Source organism: Pipistrellus kuhlii, unplaced genomic scaffold, assembly GCF_014108245.1.
Source record: "Pipistrellus kuhlii isolate mPipKuh1 unplaced genomic scaffold, mPipKuh1.p scaffold_m20_p_7, whole genome shotgun sequence".
NCBI lineage: Eukaryota > Metazoa > Chordata > Mammalia > Chiroptera > Vespertilionidae > Pipistrellus > Pipistrellus kuhlii.
Window position 1 is genome coordinate 64,530,017 of NW_023425573.1, and position 12,983 is coordinate 64,542,999.

The 12,983-nt window shown below is 40.1% G+C and overlaps 1 protein-coding gene across 1 annotated transcript in view; it reads left to right on the forward strand.

Annotated features, from left to right (window-relative positions):
• The first annotated feature begins 464 nt into the window (after positions 1–464).
• The window catches only part of NXPH2 (neurexophilin 2), a 103,544-nt gene continuing 91,025 nt past the window's right edge, over positions 465–12,983 (forward strand). Inside the window, exon 1 of the mRNA XM_036420677.2 lies at positions 465–603. Within this exon, the coding sequence (XP_036276570.1) occupies positions 553–603 (51 nt within the window). The 5' untranslated portion in view covers positions 465–552. The remainder of the gene's footprint in view (positions 604–12,983) is intronic.

A 12,983-nucleotide genomic window follows, 5' to 3' on the forward strand; every position in this document is an offset into this window, starting at 1 on the left:
CTTCGCCCTCCCACCCTCCTCCTCCCCCCAGAACTCCGCAGGTGCCCTCCCGGAGGCTCTGTCCCGCATCCACGCCCGGAGACGTCCCGCGCTCACCTCCCGGCAGAGGCGAGCGGGTCAGCAGCGGGGCGCCAGCCGCCAGCCCGGCCCTCCGCTGGGCGCGGGCGGAGGAGGCACCGAGCCCGCCGGACCCGCACCTGCCGGACCCGCTCTGCTCGGACCCGCACCGGCACCAGCATCGGCACCCGCACGGGGAGACCGGATCCCTGAGCAGCCTCAGGCGGGAACCGGCACCCAGGCGCCCGGAACGCCGCCTCCAGCCCGCGGACGCCTCGGGGGCTCGCCCAGACCCGGACCCCCTGGAAGGAGGGGCGCGCGGGCCGCCTGGAGCGCCGCCCCCCTCCGCCCGCCCCCCGGCCCGCCCGCGGGGCGCTGCTGCGCTCGGACCCGGGCGGGGAGCGCGCGGGGCCCGGCGCCTCAGTCTGGTCCCCGAAGTGGAGATGCGCCAGCGGGCGGCCCGGGCGCGCAGCTCCTGAGAGCCCAGCCGGCACCATGCGCCTGCGGCCGCTGCCCCTCGTCGTGGTCCCCGGCCTGCTGCAGCTGGTGAGCCGCCCCGGAGGGACGCGTTTCGGCGGGAAAGCCGGGAAAGCCGCCCCGGGGAAGCGGAGCCTTGGGCACCTCGGACCCGGGCTGGGAGGGCGCTCAGGGGAGGGAGTCGGGTGCCTGCGGGAGTTGGAGGGGAGGGTCGGGGTTGCAGCAGAGGGGGCGCGGCAGGTGAGGGGCGCCGCGGGGGCAGGGGCTCGGAGGGGGGCCAAGTGTTAGGAAAGTGGCCGGGAAGAGGGCGCGAGAGGAGCGAGAGGCTTATGGAGAAGCGGCTCCGAGGGGCTGGGAGTGGAGGGACGGGGTGAGGATGGGCTGGGGGTAGAGGAAAGGGGTGAGGATGAGCTGGAGAACCTGCTTCCAGCCCAGAGTGAGGGGCTTGGCGGCTTTTCTGTTTCACGTGGTGTTTGCCCGGATGCCCGCAGACACTTCTCCCAAACCGCTGCCTCTGCATCCCCCTTCGCACGGCCGGTGAGCGACACCTTTCTGGGGGGAAACTCGGCTAAAAGACAGATTCGGGTAGGGGCAGACTGGGTTTCTTCATCAGGTGCCGGTGCTGGAGGGGACGCGGGATGTAACTTGCACACCCAACTCCGCGCAGAGCCCTCTGGCATCCCTATGTATGTATGTGTGTCCCCAAGACATTTCCTGCTGAGACCGGGCGGCCCGGGCCCAGGAAGGGAATTAGAAGGTGGGTCAGGGGTCTCCAGCGAGGCTAAGGCGACTGTGGGCATTGCATCTCATTGCTCCTTGCTATGCCCCCCTCCCTCCTGGGCGTCCTGCTTCCTCCTTCTGAAATATACCCCTGTGCTGTGTGTATTGCTAGTTAATTACACTTAAGGGAGATCCCCAAATAAGACCCTCAGGAAGACAACTTTTAAAGTGAAATTGCAGAAGGGGACTACTTGGCTGGGTCTGCGTCTGTGCTGGATCCCTCCTGCTTTCCTGGCCCTGGTCTTGACAGGGTGCTGTTAGAGGGTTTTCTCCAGATGCCTGGTTTCTCTGGCACTGATACCGAAGACAGGCTGCTCCAGGCTGTGAAAGCAAGGTGAAAGAACCTTAGAGAATGAAGATCCCTCCCTTCCTCCCTCCCTCCTTCCTTCCCTCCTTCCTTCTTTCCTTCCTTCCTTCCTTCCTTCCTTCCTTCCTTCCTTCCTTCCTTCCTTCCTTCCTTCCTTCGTCCCTTCCTTCCTCCCTCCCTTTCTTCCCTCTCCTTCCTTCCTTCTCCTCTATCTCCTTCTATTATTTCCCTTTACCGGGAAAGATCAACTAACTTAGGAAAGTTTCTTTATGAAATGTATGCTATTGTAGAGGCAGAGATACTTGGCAAGTTTTGAGGCTGGAAGAGACTCCAAAAGGTCTTAGAAAGGCAGAGGTGCTGCAAGGAAGGGCCGGTCCACTCTTGTTACACCGGAGTTAGCTCCACCTGCTCAGCGTTAACTAAGGAAGTCTTCAGTGGCATCAAGAAGAAATGCTGCGATGCTCCAGCGTGTCCCTGAATGAACCGGCACATACGGTCTATAGGCAACACTGCATGTTAAAATAAATGTTACATTTCAGCCAGGCCTTATGCAAGCAACATATATGTCACGTTAGTCTTTAGTGTCCCCTGCTTTTTAAAATGTTTACTCTGGAGTCCAATAAAAGGCGATGTACTAGAGCAGTGTCTGTATGGTATACGTAAATAAAATTCTAAAAGCCTGGGGAGAGCAGGTACTTAGATAGGGTCTTCAGAATATCTTCAGGAATAGCTTAGCTCATTCATTTAATTTTGCATTTGGTAGCCATGAACTGTGTTAGACTCTTCAAGACAAGAAGATCTATTTCAGCGTGTGTTAGGAAAAAGTTCACCTATCCGATACCGTATTGCAAAATATTAGATTTTTTTCCCACACGTCCATAGTCCATAAGGAATAGGAACTACATCTTGAAGGTATTGCATTCCCTCCTTAGGAGCTGGACTCTACTATTGCAGCATGGACTGATTGATTAGTTTTTAAGGAAGCTTATGTCAAATTCTAATCCATTTTGGATTGTGCTCGGGTTGTAATGTTTTTGCTCTGGGAGCACTTTATCATGGTAAGCTGCAGCTGTGTGATAAGCACACATGACTTACATGGCTGTCCTTCTGGACAATAAAGGGCTGTTTACATTGCCCACTTTCTTAGAGCTGTTTCCAGCCTTACAACATCAGGGCCTGGGATCTGAAAGGAAAACGGAGGTGCTGGGCAGGGTAGGTCTGCATTCACACATCCTAGTCCCGCCATGGGCCCCACCCCAGCAAGATTCAAAAAGGACAAGTCATACTTTGGTCCTTCCGATGGCTTATAGTTTTGGTCCTTCCGATGCCTTATAGTGCCCTATTCAGCTGATATTGAACTTCTTTGCTAAGTTCCAACAGCAATAAATGTGTTCATGATTTTAAAACTAGGTTTTTCAATTTTCTAAGATGCCCTTAGTAGATCTGTCCTTGTAGGGAAAGAAGAGCAGGGGTGAGACGGGGTTATGGTTGGAATTGGGTTTTACTTTTCTATCCCCACTGCCAGCCTGAAGAATGTACTTTTTAAAGATGCTAAATATTTTTATTGAGTAGTGGATTCATTTGGGGATGTTGAAATTTAATTTTAAGAAAATTGCCTGTTTCATCTGAATGCAGCTTTTTTGGGAGTTGGACCCACATAAGCTACTTACCCCATAACACTGTTACAAATACTATAATATTTTTACTTATTTTTGTGATATTTCAAATTTTTGAGAAGACAATAAACTGAATTGATAAATATTCCAGGTAGTCTATGACACATGTGTGTATGTTACCTGTTTGCCAGATTTTCCTGGCCTGTATCTAGTGTTTTACTAGAGAGGTTGCTCTACTTAATTAATAGGATTTCTAGGCACCTGCAAAATTTAAATATCAATCCTGAATGTATTATTTTCTTAGAAATTTTTATTCAGCAACATATCTGTATAAAAAGATTAACAATGCATTTTTTCTTTTCTGCCATATAGTGAAGAGAATATTATCATTTGAAATTAATATAATAATAAATTGAATGTTATTTCATGACATAGTCCAGAGTAGACTTCTCCAATGACAACTTTTTACAGATTTGCATAATTTATAACTCATAGTAAGTGTGGTTTTTACCTTTAAGTAAAATGCGGATTATGAAAAGATTAAATTTAAATGGATGATTAGGTTGACTTTAAGATAAAATCTAGCTACAATTTTTAAAATAAGTTCGTTATACATTTCTACTTATTTTTCTATGATATAATTATGAGTTTATAAAGTAAAATAGAAATTAAAAGTAATGCGAGTTAGATAATTTTGAGAAGCCTATAAAATCAGAATACTTATCAAGCAGGTGTTAGAATTCTAAGTTGGCTCTCATTACATAGTATCATCCCCCATAAACTTAAGGATATTTTTGCTTACCTTAACAAATTAATAATTTTTATATTTGTTTAGTGTGATATTTATAACATTTATTTATTGACAGTTCTGTACAAGACATGATAGGCAACTCATGACTGTTTTTCATTCAAAAATCACAATTTCTCTTGTACTATTTTGATCAATAAATATCAAATCAGTATTTCCCAGTGTAGGACCAATAGTCATCTGTTGACTAGATGTCTGTTCAAAAGAGAGAAAACATCATTTCATGGTTACAATTTACAGTTGCCTGGGCTTTAAAATTAACTCCTCTTTTGAAGTATCATTATCTCAGGCATTTTTAAAAATGAGAATTAGGGTTAGACATTTAAGTCTTCTATTCCAGCCACTCACCACCTGGGATAAATTGTGTTCCTTTGGACTATTCTGAGATTGTTACCTGGTTCAGTTTTAAATGCCTTCCACACGGGAAACTGACTCCTCATGTGAACTTATTTTATAGCTTAGTTCTGGAGATTTTTCTTAATTATTCTTCATTGTTTATGATTAGTGGTCAAAACGCTAAAGAAGGCAGAAGGCTGTTTTGAAAAAAACCTTTTAGAGGTTTTTACACTGTCAGCTTAAAATGTGTAGCCCTTGCAAATCGAATGGATTAAGATACGTTGATATTATAATGTTACCCACCCTTTACCTCCTTTACCTACTGAAGAGCTAATCAATACATTTTTCATGATTTAGTCATTTGGTAGCAGCAATCAAAGATGAGTGTAAAGGTATCACAGGTTTGTGGTTTTGTAAAAGCTCTAGGACTACCTTACTGTTTACACATTCTGCAGACCTCGGTACCTGAAGCTTTGCTGCGTAAGATTTGAAAAAATAATTACAGCCGCGCAAATGCCTACAGTTAGGGCTGTGTCAGCGTTTCTGTAAAGAATCTCATTTCTATCTTAGCCATAAGCATTATTGCCAGTTAGGAGCTGGCATTTAATATCTTGATTTGAGAGTCAATTACTTTAAAGCTGCTTTAAAAAATTGGTCCAAATGATTTTGAGCACTCATCCATGTGAGGTTACTCTCCAGGTATTATTACAGTACACAGCATGACAATTTAATAAAGTAATTTCTATGTTATTCTTGCGCAGTGGTTATAATGTAAATTGTAATATGTTTAAATTATTTAAAAAAAATTTCTCACTTAACCTTTTTATTGCACCACTGTAAGATTTTGTAACACTATTTCATCATGAATATTTTTAATAGGGCCAAATTTGGATGCCCTAATCAGTGTTTTTATGAGTCTTTATTGTTAAGAACCTATTTGAACTTTTTATTTCTTGTGATATGAACACTGGTGTTGATGACAACTTCATTCTTAGTTCATTACCCTGCTCAATAAAAAGGATCTAAAGCAATTTACAGTATAGATTTCATATTATAGGAAGTATTCTAAGATATTATTGATTGAAATCTTCCATTTTATGGTATTTTTAATATATGAAAATCTAGATTAAAAACCTTCAAATAATTTTTTCATGCTGAACAATTAGTATATAGTAAATAATTCTATTTCCTTAACTACTATTAAAAACAAAAGTTTTGTTATTCAAATCCAAAAGCTGTAGGATATATTTTCCTTTTCCTAGACAGATTATTCAATAAATTAAAATGGTTGTCTTTAAAATTGCCATTCTTGTAAATTGGTCCTTTCTTAGATTTATGGACCTATGGAAACAGAAGTGGGAGTTTTATGAACTTAAACCACAACGGAAATAATGCTGTCTTAGATTTCACATGCTTGCATTTTTCAAGTTTTTCCACACAGTTTATCACATACTGTTCTCCAATAAAACATATTGGAGAGAAGGCCATTTTAAGTGTTTCCAGGTGTGTGCTGAAAAGAAAAATGCATGTAGTGTCAAAAGACCTGGGTTCTTCTCTAGTCCATGTGGGTCAGCAGGTTGGAGCATCCCCATACACCGAAAGGTGGTGGGTTCGATTCCCAGTCAGGGCACATGCCTAGGTTGCATGTTCAATCCCCAGAGGCAACAAATCAATATTTCATTTTCACATTGAGGTATCTTTCTTTCTCTTTCTCCCTATCTCTTTTCCCTCCCTCCTTCTCTTCTCTCCTTTCTTTCTTCTTTCCCTTCTTCTCCTTTCCTCTCTCTCTCTCTCTCAAACCAATAAAAGCATGTCCTTGGGTGAAGATTAAAGAAAGACCTGGGTTCTATTTCTAAATAAATTGCAAATTCAGCCAATGGTTACTGACTGTTTTGACCCAGACCTCCCAATGAGTCTTTATGAGGACTAAGCAGTAAGCAGAATATAACAGGGTCCAGGTTGTAGACATGTAGGTGTGTACACATCTTGGGCAGGTCATGTAACAGCCTTGGACCCTCATCTGTAAAATGAAGTCCTTAGTGGTAAAGTAGATGAAAATTTATTTCTAACTTATTCCTTTTTAAACAGTGTTTCCAGATTTTTATTTTTTTATGAATTACATCTTAAGTTACTGTATAATTTAATGTCTTTTATACAAACATAATTGCTTTAAATATAAATTTTGCATGGAGTTTATATTGTCAACCACATCGGAAATGACAATATATCTTTAGAGGTAGATTTAAAACTGCAAAACTGCTTAAAGTTATCCATGATTGTATAAAAGGAAAATTTAGTGAAGCAAAGCCAAAGGAATTGACACTTACTAGTATTTAACACATAATCAACAAAATCAGTAACATTTTATTAAAATGGTGCATTCAGGACTTTCCTCCCTCTACACAATTTTTAAATTGTAAACTACTAACAATTAGTCATTGTCTTAATTGAAATAAAAAGTAGATTGACTTCTAGTTAAGTTGTAATTATTAAAATAAGGAACGTTACTGTTTAATACTATACCTCAACCAGAAAACTAGTATGTGACCTTTGTATGCCTTAGTGGAATTTATCCTATTTAAATCAGGAATACTTACAAACTAACTCCAAAGCTTTCAGGAGTTCAGAGGCAGGTGGTACAGCATTTTTGAAAGAAAACCAACAAAGAACAGGCATGTGAGACCTCTCAAAGGTAGAGAAAATCATTAATGTTCTTGAGATGAGGAAACAAACCAACTGAAGCAGCCTGACTCCTGGGTGCAGTCCAGCCGTGCTTTAAGCAGAGTAAATGTCTTTAAAAGTCAGCTTTGACTGTGTGATATTGCTGTTTTTGGCCAGATAAAGTGGTTCTAAGGTCATTAAAAACACTCATGTAAATCGCTTCATGCAAGAATATATAAAATTGTGACTTTCAAGCATTGCCATAAATAGTGACCATTTTTAAAAATATATATTTTATTGATTTTTTTTTACAAAGAGGGATAGAGGGTTAGAAATATCGATGAGAGAGAAACATCGATCAGCTGCCTCCTGCACACCCCCTACTGGGGATGTGCCCACAACCAAGGTACATGCCCTTGACCGGAATCCAACCTGGGACCCTTCAGTCTGCAAGCTGATGCTCTATCCACTGAGCCAAACCGGCTAGGGCAATACTAACCATTTTTAAATCTCATCTGTTCTATCCTTAAGTTGCATAGATGTATATTTAGTCAATCAAACCAATAGGTAACTAAAGAAATAGTTTAGATTATTTGAGGAGAGAGACTGCATGTGTAATTTACATGGTTTTTAAAAGCTCATGTGCTTTCCACTCCAGAATTCTTCTTCCACCTTTCTGTGTGTGGCTTAGTCAGTGAAAGCAGTTGCGTATGAAAATCTGCACAGTATTTTGAAAAGATTATGGATACAAGTGAATAAGGACTCCCTATTCCAACCACATAGCATTCTGTAGTAACGGTCATTTCTCTTAATGAAGTTTTGCATTTGGATAATCTAAAAAGAAGACATTTGGCATCGGTGTAAGGAATATGGTCACAGAAATGAAAAGGGAGGTGAACTTTTCAAAGATGTGCACTCCCTAGTCGTGAGTTTACCTGGTGCTCCCCAGTTGATGACTTCCAAATTTGTACCCCAGTTCCTACCCTGCTGTTCTGTCTCCAAGGCCACATCGCCACAGCTTACTGTTCCTTATTACCTGGATGTTTTGTTCCCAAAGCCACACACGTCCTCCTGAACAAGTGCTTCCAACATTCGCAGATTCAGATCTTGAAGTTACCACCTCCTCCTTTTTAATCCCAAGGTCACTCACTGGTCCGGTGTCTCTGTGTCCTGACAAGTGACCTTGAGATAAAACGTTATAGTCACAAGATTCTTTCAAGTGTGTGATCATAGGGTTCATCTTCATATCAGCTCTGAAAGGTAAACAGCAGTTCCTGCATCGATTTTGCAGATGAAGAAACGAAGCATCTGGGTTTCAGACATGGACTGTAGACCACACAAAGGGGACACCTGAGTTGCCCATCCAGTCCAGCCCTCAGGTCAAGACAGCATGCATTTGTAGCAGAAGGTTGTGAGATCGTCATTGACACCCAGAATGGTGGGCTGTGCTGAGGTAGGAACCTCAGCTAATTCATTTTAAAAATGTTTTAAACAAGTTTGTCCTAAAATCAAACAAGTCAAACAGAACAAACGGATTCTGGGATTGTGCTCCTCAATTAAGAGTTCTATCGAGTTTGAAGCCCAGTGCTCCAGCTTCTTTGTAGTTTGAAGGGTAAATTGATGGCAAGTAATGTGGTTCCACCTAGGATCAGCAAAGGATTTGAGAGTTCCCCTGATTTCTCAAGATCTCACCCTCTACCACTTCAGATTAAAATCATGGCCCTGGCTGGACATGGACAAAAAGAGAGAGAAGGGCCCTAATTTCTAAAAAGGGCCATGTAATTCTTATTTTCTAATGGGCAGGTGGGGACTATCTGGTAGGGGAAGGCCATCTATTACTGAAGACACTTACACATGTGCAAGCCTTGTGTGAGCATCCATGTCCAGTTTTGCTTTACCAGCAGCATACTTGTTCTTGCTCTCACACTCCCTCGCTTTTACGTTTTATGAAAATATAGATCTTACTGTAAAGGTAGTATATGATAGTGGATGCTACTGGCCCTTTATTCAAATCCTTTATGGATCTCTTTTTAGCATTTCTGTGCCCCCTTTGGGTTTTTATTTTACCACTAGAGGCCCGATGCAAGAAGATTCATGCAAGAATAGGCCTTCCTTCCTCTGGCTGCCAGCACAGCCTTCGCTCCTGCCTGGAGCCACCTTTCCACCTTAGCTCCTGCCAGAACTGCCTTCCGCCTTCCATCATGTCACATCAATAAGGGAACCTCCTTATTGGCTGTGGGCTCCACCATCTTTGTTGTGGAATTACGGTCAATTTGCATATTCCATCTTTATTAGATAGGAATAGGTGCCTGCAACTTTCCTGCAGGTGTTGGATGCACCTCTCCAGAAAGCACTCAGAGCCAGCTTATTGCTTCCTTCCCTCCAGGGTGGTTCCTGACAAGTGACTGATGGACTCCAGGATGAGAAAAGCCCTACTCCTTTACTCCCAGATTTAACTAATACTCTGGAGTGTCCCCATGGGAGGAGGCTGACTCTACCCTCAGGGACTTGGCCTGACATCACACACTTCCATGGAAGCTTCCCATTCTCCCACCCTTTAGCAGGCTTCTCGGGAGCAGCTCATTTTAAATCATTTGCACTCAAACACCAGTCAGGGTAGGTGTCTACTTCTGGTGAACCCAAAAAAGATTTTTTGTTTATTATTTTTAAATATTCAGAAATGTTTATAATAGCCATTCTCACCCCTGCCTGCTCACAATAAGAGGTATTCACTGTTAATAGTTTAATCATGTGTACCCTTCCAGAAATTATGGCTATGTATGCTTTTATCATCATTCTTATATCAGTACAACATAATGTTCTATAATATAGTAATGTAATATATTGTGGCCATTTTAATATAATGTAGAATAATTTATATCTTTGGGAAGACTTACTATTTCATGGCATTAATGAGCCATAATCATTTAATCAGCCCCTTATTAATTTTTTTGTTTTGAAGTATTTTTAAAAAATTAATCTATAAAATAAATTCATAGGATTGAAAAAGCTAATTCAGTGCTGGGAATATGCAATATTAATTTGGATAAATATAAAATTTCTCTTAAATGACTACTGAAATGTATTAATAGTACCACTTACAGTGTATATGCATACCTATATCTTTATCCAGATAGTATATTTAAAAAAAAAATTGCCAATTTGTTAGAGGAAAACACCTCATTATTTACAAAATTCCTATAAAGCCCAGCTGAAGTGGCTCAGTTGTTGAGCGTAGTCCAGTGCACTGAAAGGCAGCAGATTTGATTCCCAGACAGGGCACATACCTGATTGCATGTTTGACCCCCAGTCAGGGAGCATACTGAAGGCTACTGATACATGTTTCTCTCTCACATCCAGGTTTTCTTTCTCTCCCACTTCCTCTCCCTTTTCTTATTCCTTTCCATCTTTTTCCCCTTCTCTTCTTTGGGTGAGGTTTTAAGAAATGTACTATATATAATTTATTAGGAAGGTGAAGTGTGTTTTCATAATTAATAACAATTTGTTTCTTACTTTATAATTTTTCTTTTTAAATAATTCCCCATTTTTCAATTCATTTTTTCTACAGACTTTAAACTTCTAATTACATTTTGTATTATTCTTGCACAATTGTTTATTTAATTATTCCTGAACACTTTATGTATTATGACATTGTGGATACCATTTCTGTGCCTGACATTTAAAAATTATTTTTTTGTTGGAATATGATGAGAACTATTTATTTTATAACATTTGTTTATTTCAGTTCTATTTCTGAACTGGATTATTAGTTTTAATAATTTTAATTAGATTCCTCTGGGTTTATACATAGACAATCATATTATCCAAAAATAATTTTATATTTGTTCTTTGTATTGAACTTTTATGATTGTTAAATTCGAATTTATTCTCTTTATGTACTGGGTAGATTCTTCAAAATATTATTGACTAGCACTGTGAAAGTGGATATATTTTTTTATAACTCCAATTTTAAACTTTACTAAATATGATATTTATTTTTCATTTCTAATAAATAATCTATCACGTTAAGAATGTACTTTTTCTATATTAGAATAAATTGATATTGATCATAGAAGTTGATTTCAGGTACATTTTTATCATTCCTCAAAATGATGCTATGTTTTTAATGCTATCATGGTTATGTTTATTTATAATAGGTTTCCTGATATTAAGCTGTTTAAAACAACGTTAAACTATGTTTTAATACATTGATAAATGTGTTTTTATGTTTAGTATTTTATATAGTAACACTGATTCTATATTCATAAGTAAAATTTAGCAAAGTGAAACATCAGGTTTTGCCTTGGGATTATTCTAGGGTCACAATTAGAAAAAAAATCTGTGTTGTTTTTTCCCCCTCAGTTTTGGGAGAAGTTAATATAATTAAGAATTGTTTTTCCCTTGGAAGTTTGTTGGGAGTCATTTTAATTTATTTGAGTCATTTTCTTTTAGGCAAGCAGATCTTTAAAAAAAATTTTATTTCCTTCATGGTTACTTATGCATTCAGACATTTTTCTTCAACCTTTAAGAAACTCCTTTTATTAATTTTAAAAGAAAATTATGCATTATTTGTGCATCTTCCAATTTATTTAGCATACATTTGTATGTACTATTACCTTGATTTTTTTTTAAATTACCCCATTCCTGTGAATTAAATTCCCCATATTTTTTGCCTAAGTTTGTATTAATTGTTTTGGGACAATAGTAGCTAGGAGACTGCCTTTATTCTCTCTACAGGTCTAGCAGTGTAAATAGAAGCTTTCAGCTGCAGGTTCCATAGGTAACAAAGTGGTCCAATGTGAAAGAAGCCTATGTCCTCTTTCTGCTCAATGGTGGGCCTTGCAGCATCCTGGTAGCTGCCCTAGTAAGTGCCTGTGGGCAAGCACTTCCAGCTCCTCTTGTGCCACGCTTGGGGTTGGGAAGAGGGTACTCTGCGGTGGGGTAAACCTTGGCTTACTGGGCTTAGGTGCCTTTGTTTGGTTACAGACTGCTCAGCACACTTGGTTTTTCCATCATCTGATTCACTCTTCTTTATATCTTCTAGAGGTTCTCAAATTGTGTTTATTCTTGGCATTCATTCTGGTTTTCACATGCCTAGTTCATTTCCTTGGAAATTTGGGAAGGAGACAAGGTAAATATGTTCCCTCAGCTTTCTTTATTGCAACTGGAAATTTTTTAGTCATTTCTGGCTCATCTTTATCCTCTACAATATCCATTCAGTCACAGAATCCTATGAAAATTTTCTTCCAAATCCTTCTGTAAACTGTCTCTTCCCTCCAGCTGCTGCCATTTCATCACTACAGCAACCTCCTCACTGGCCGACTTTATTCCAACACGAGCCTTCTAAATTAATTTCATATGTCACAGAATCATCTTTCTTAAATACATTTTATTATGCCACTCTGCTATTAAGAATTGGAGTGTGATTCCTTTTTTTCTTAACACATTGAATCTAAATTTCTCTTTCTGGTTTTTTAGCTTTGAATCTCTCATCCACTATTCATCACATACTCTTAACTGCAGTCAGGTCTTTATTCTTAATACTCCACAAATACTTCAGAGGACATGGGAAGCATAGGTCTTGATGTCAGACTGACTTGGTGCTTTTATCTCAAGCATCTTGATGAACCCAATAAATCTCAATTTCAGTTTTTTTCTTCAGAAAATAATGGTAATGGTAGCTATCTCTTATGATGTCTATATGTAAAAATGTAAAATGCCTAGTACCTAGCATTAGCTTAATAAAGGTCAGTTTTTATTTTCACCTGCAACTGCTTAAGTTCTTTGTGTGCAAGCAACAGAAACTGACTCTGATGAACTTAAGGAAGAAATTTATGAAAGTAGGGCAGCTTACAGAAATTTTCAAGAACCAGGCATTTCTAGAGCACAATCAAGAGTCTAGGTGTCAAGAAAATATCAGTTAGCCAAGATGATGAAAATG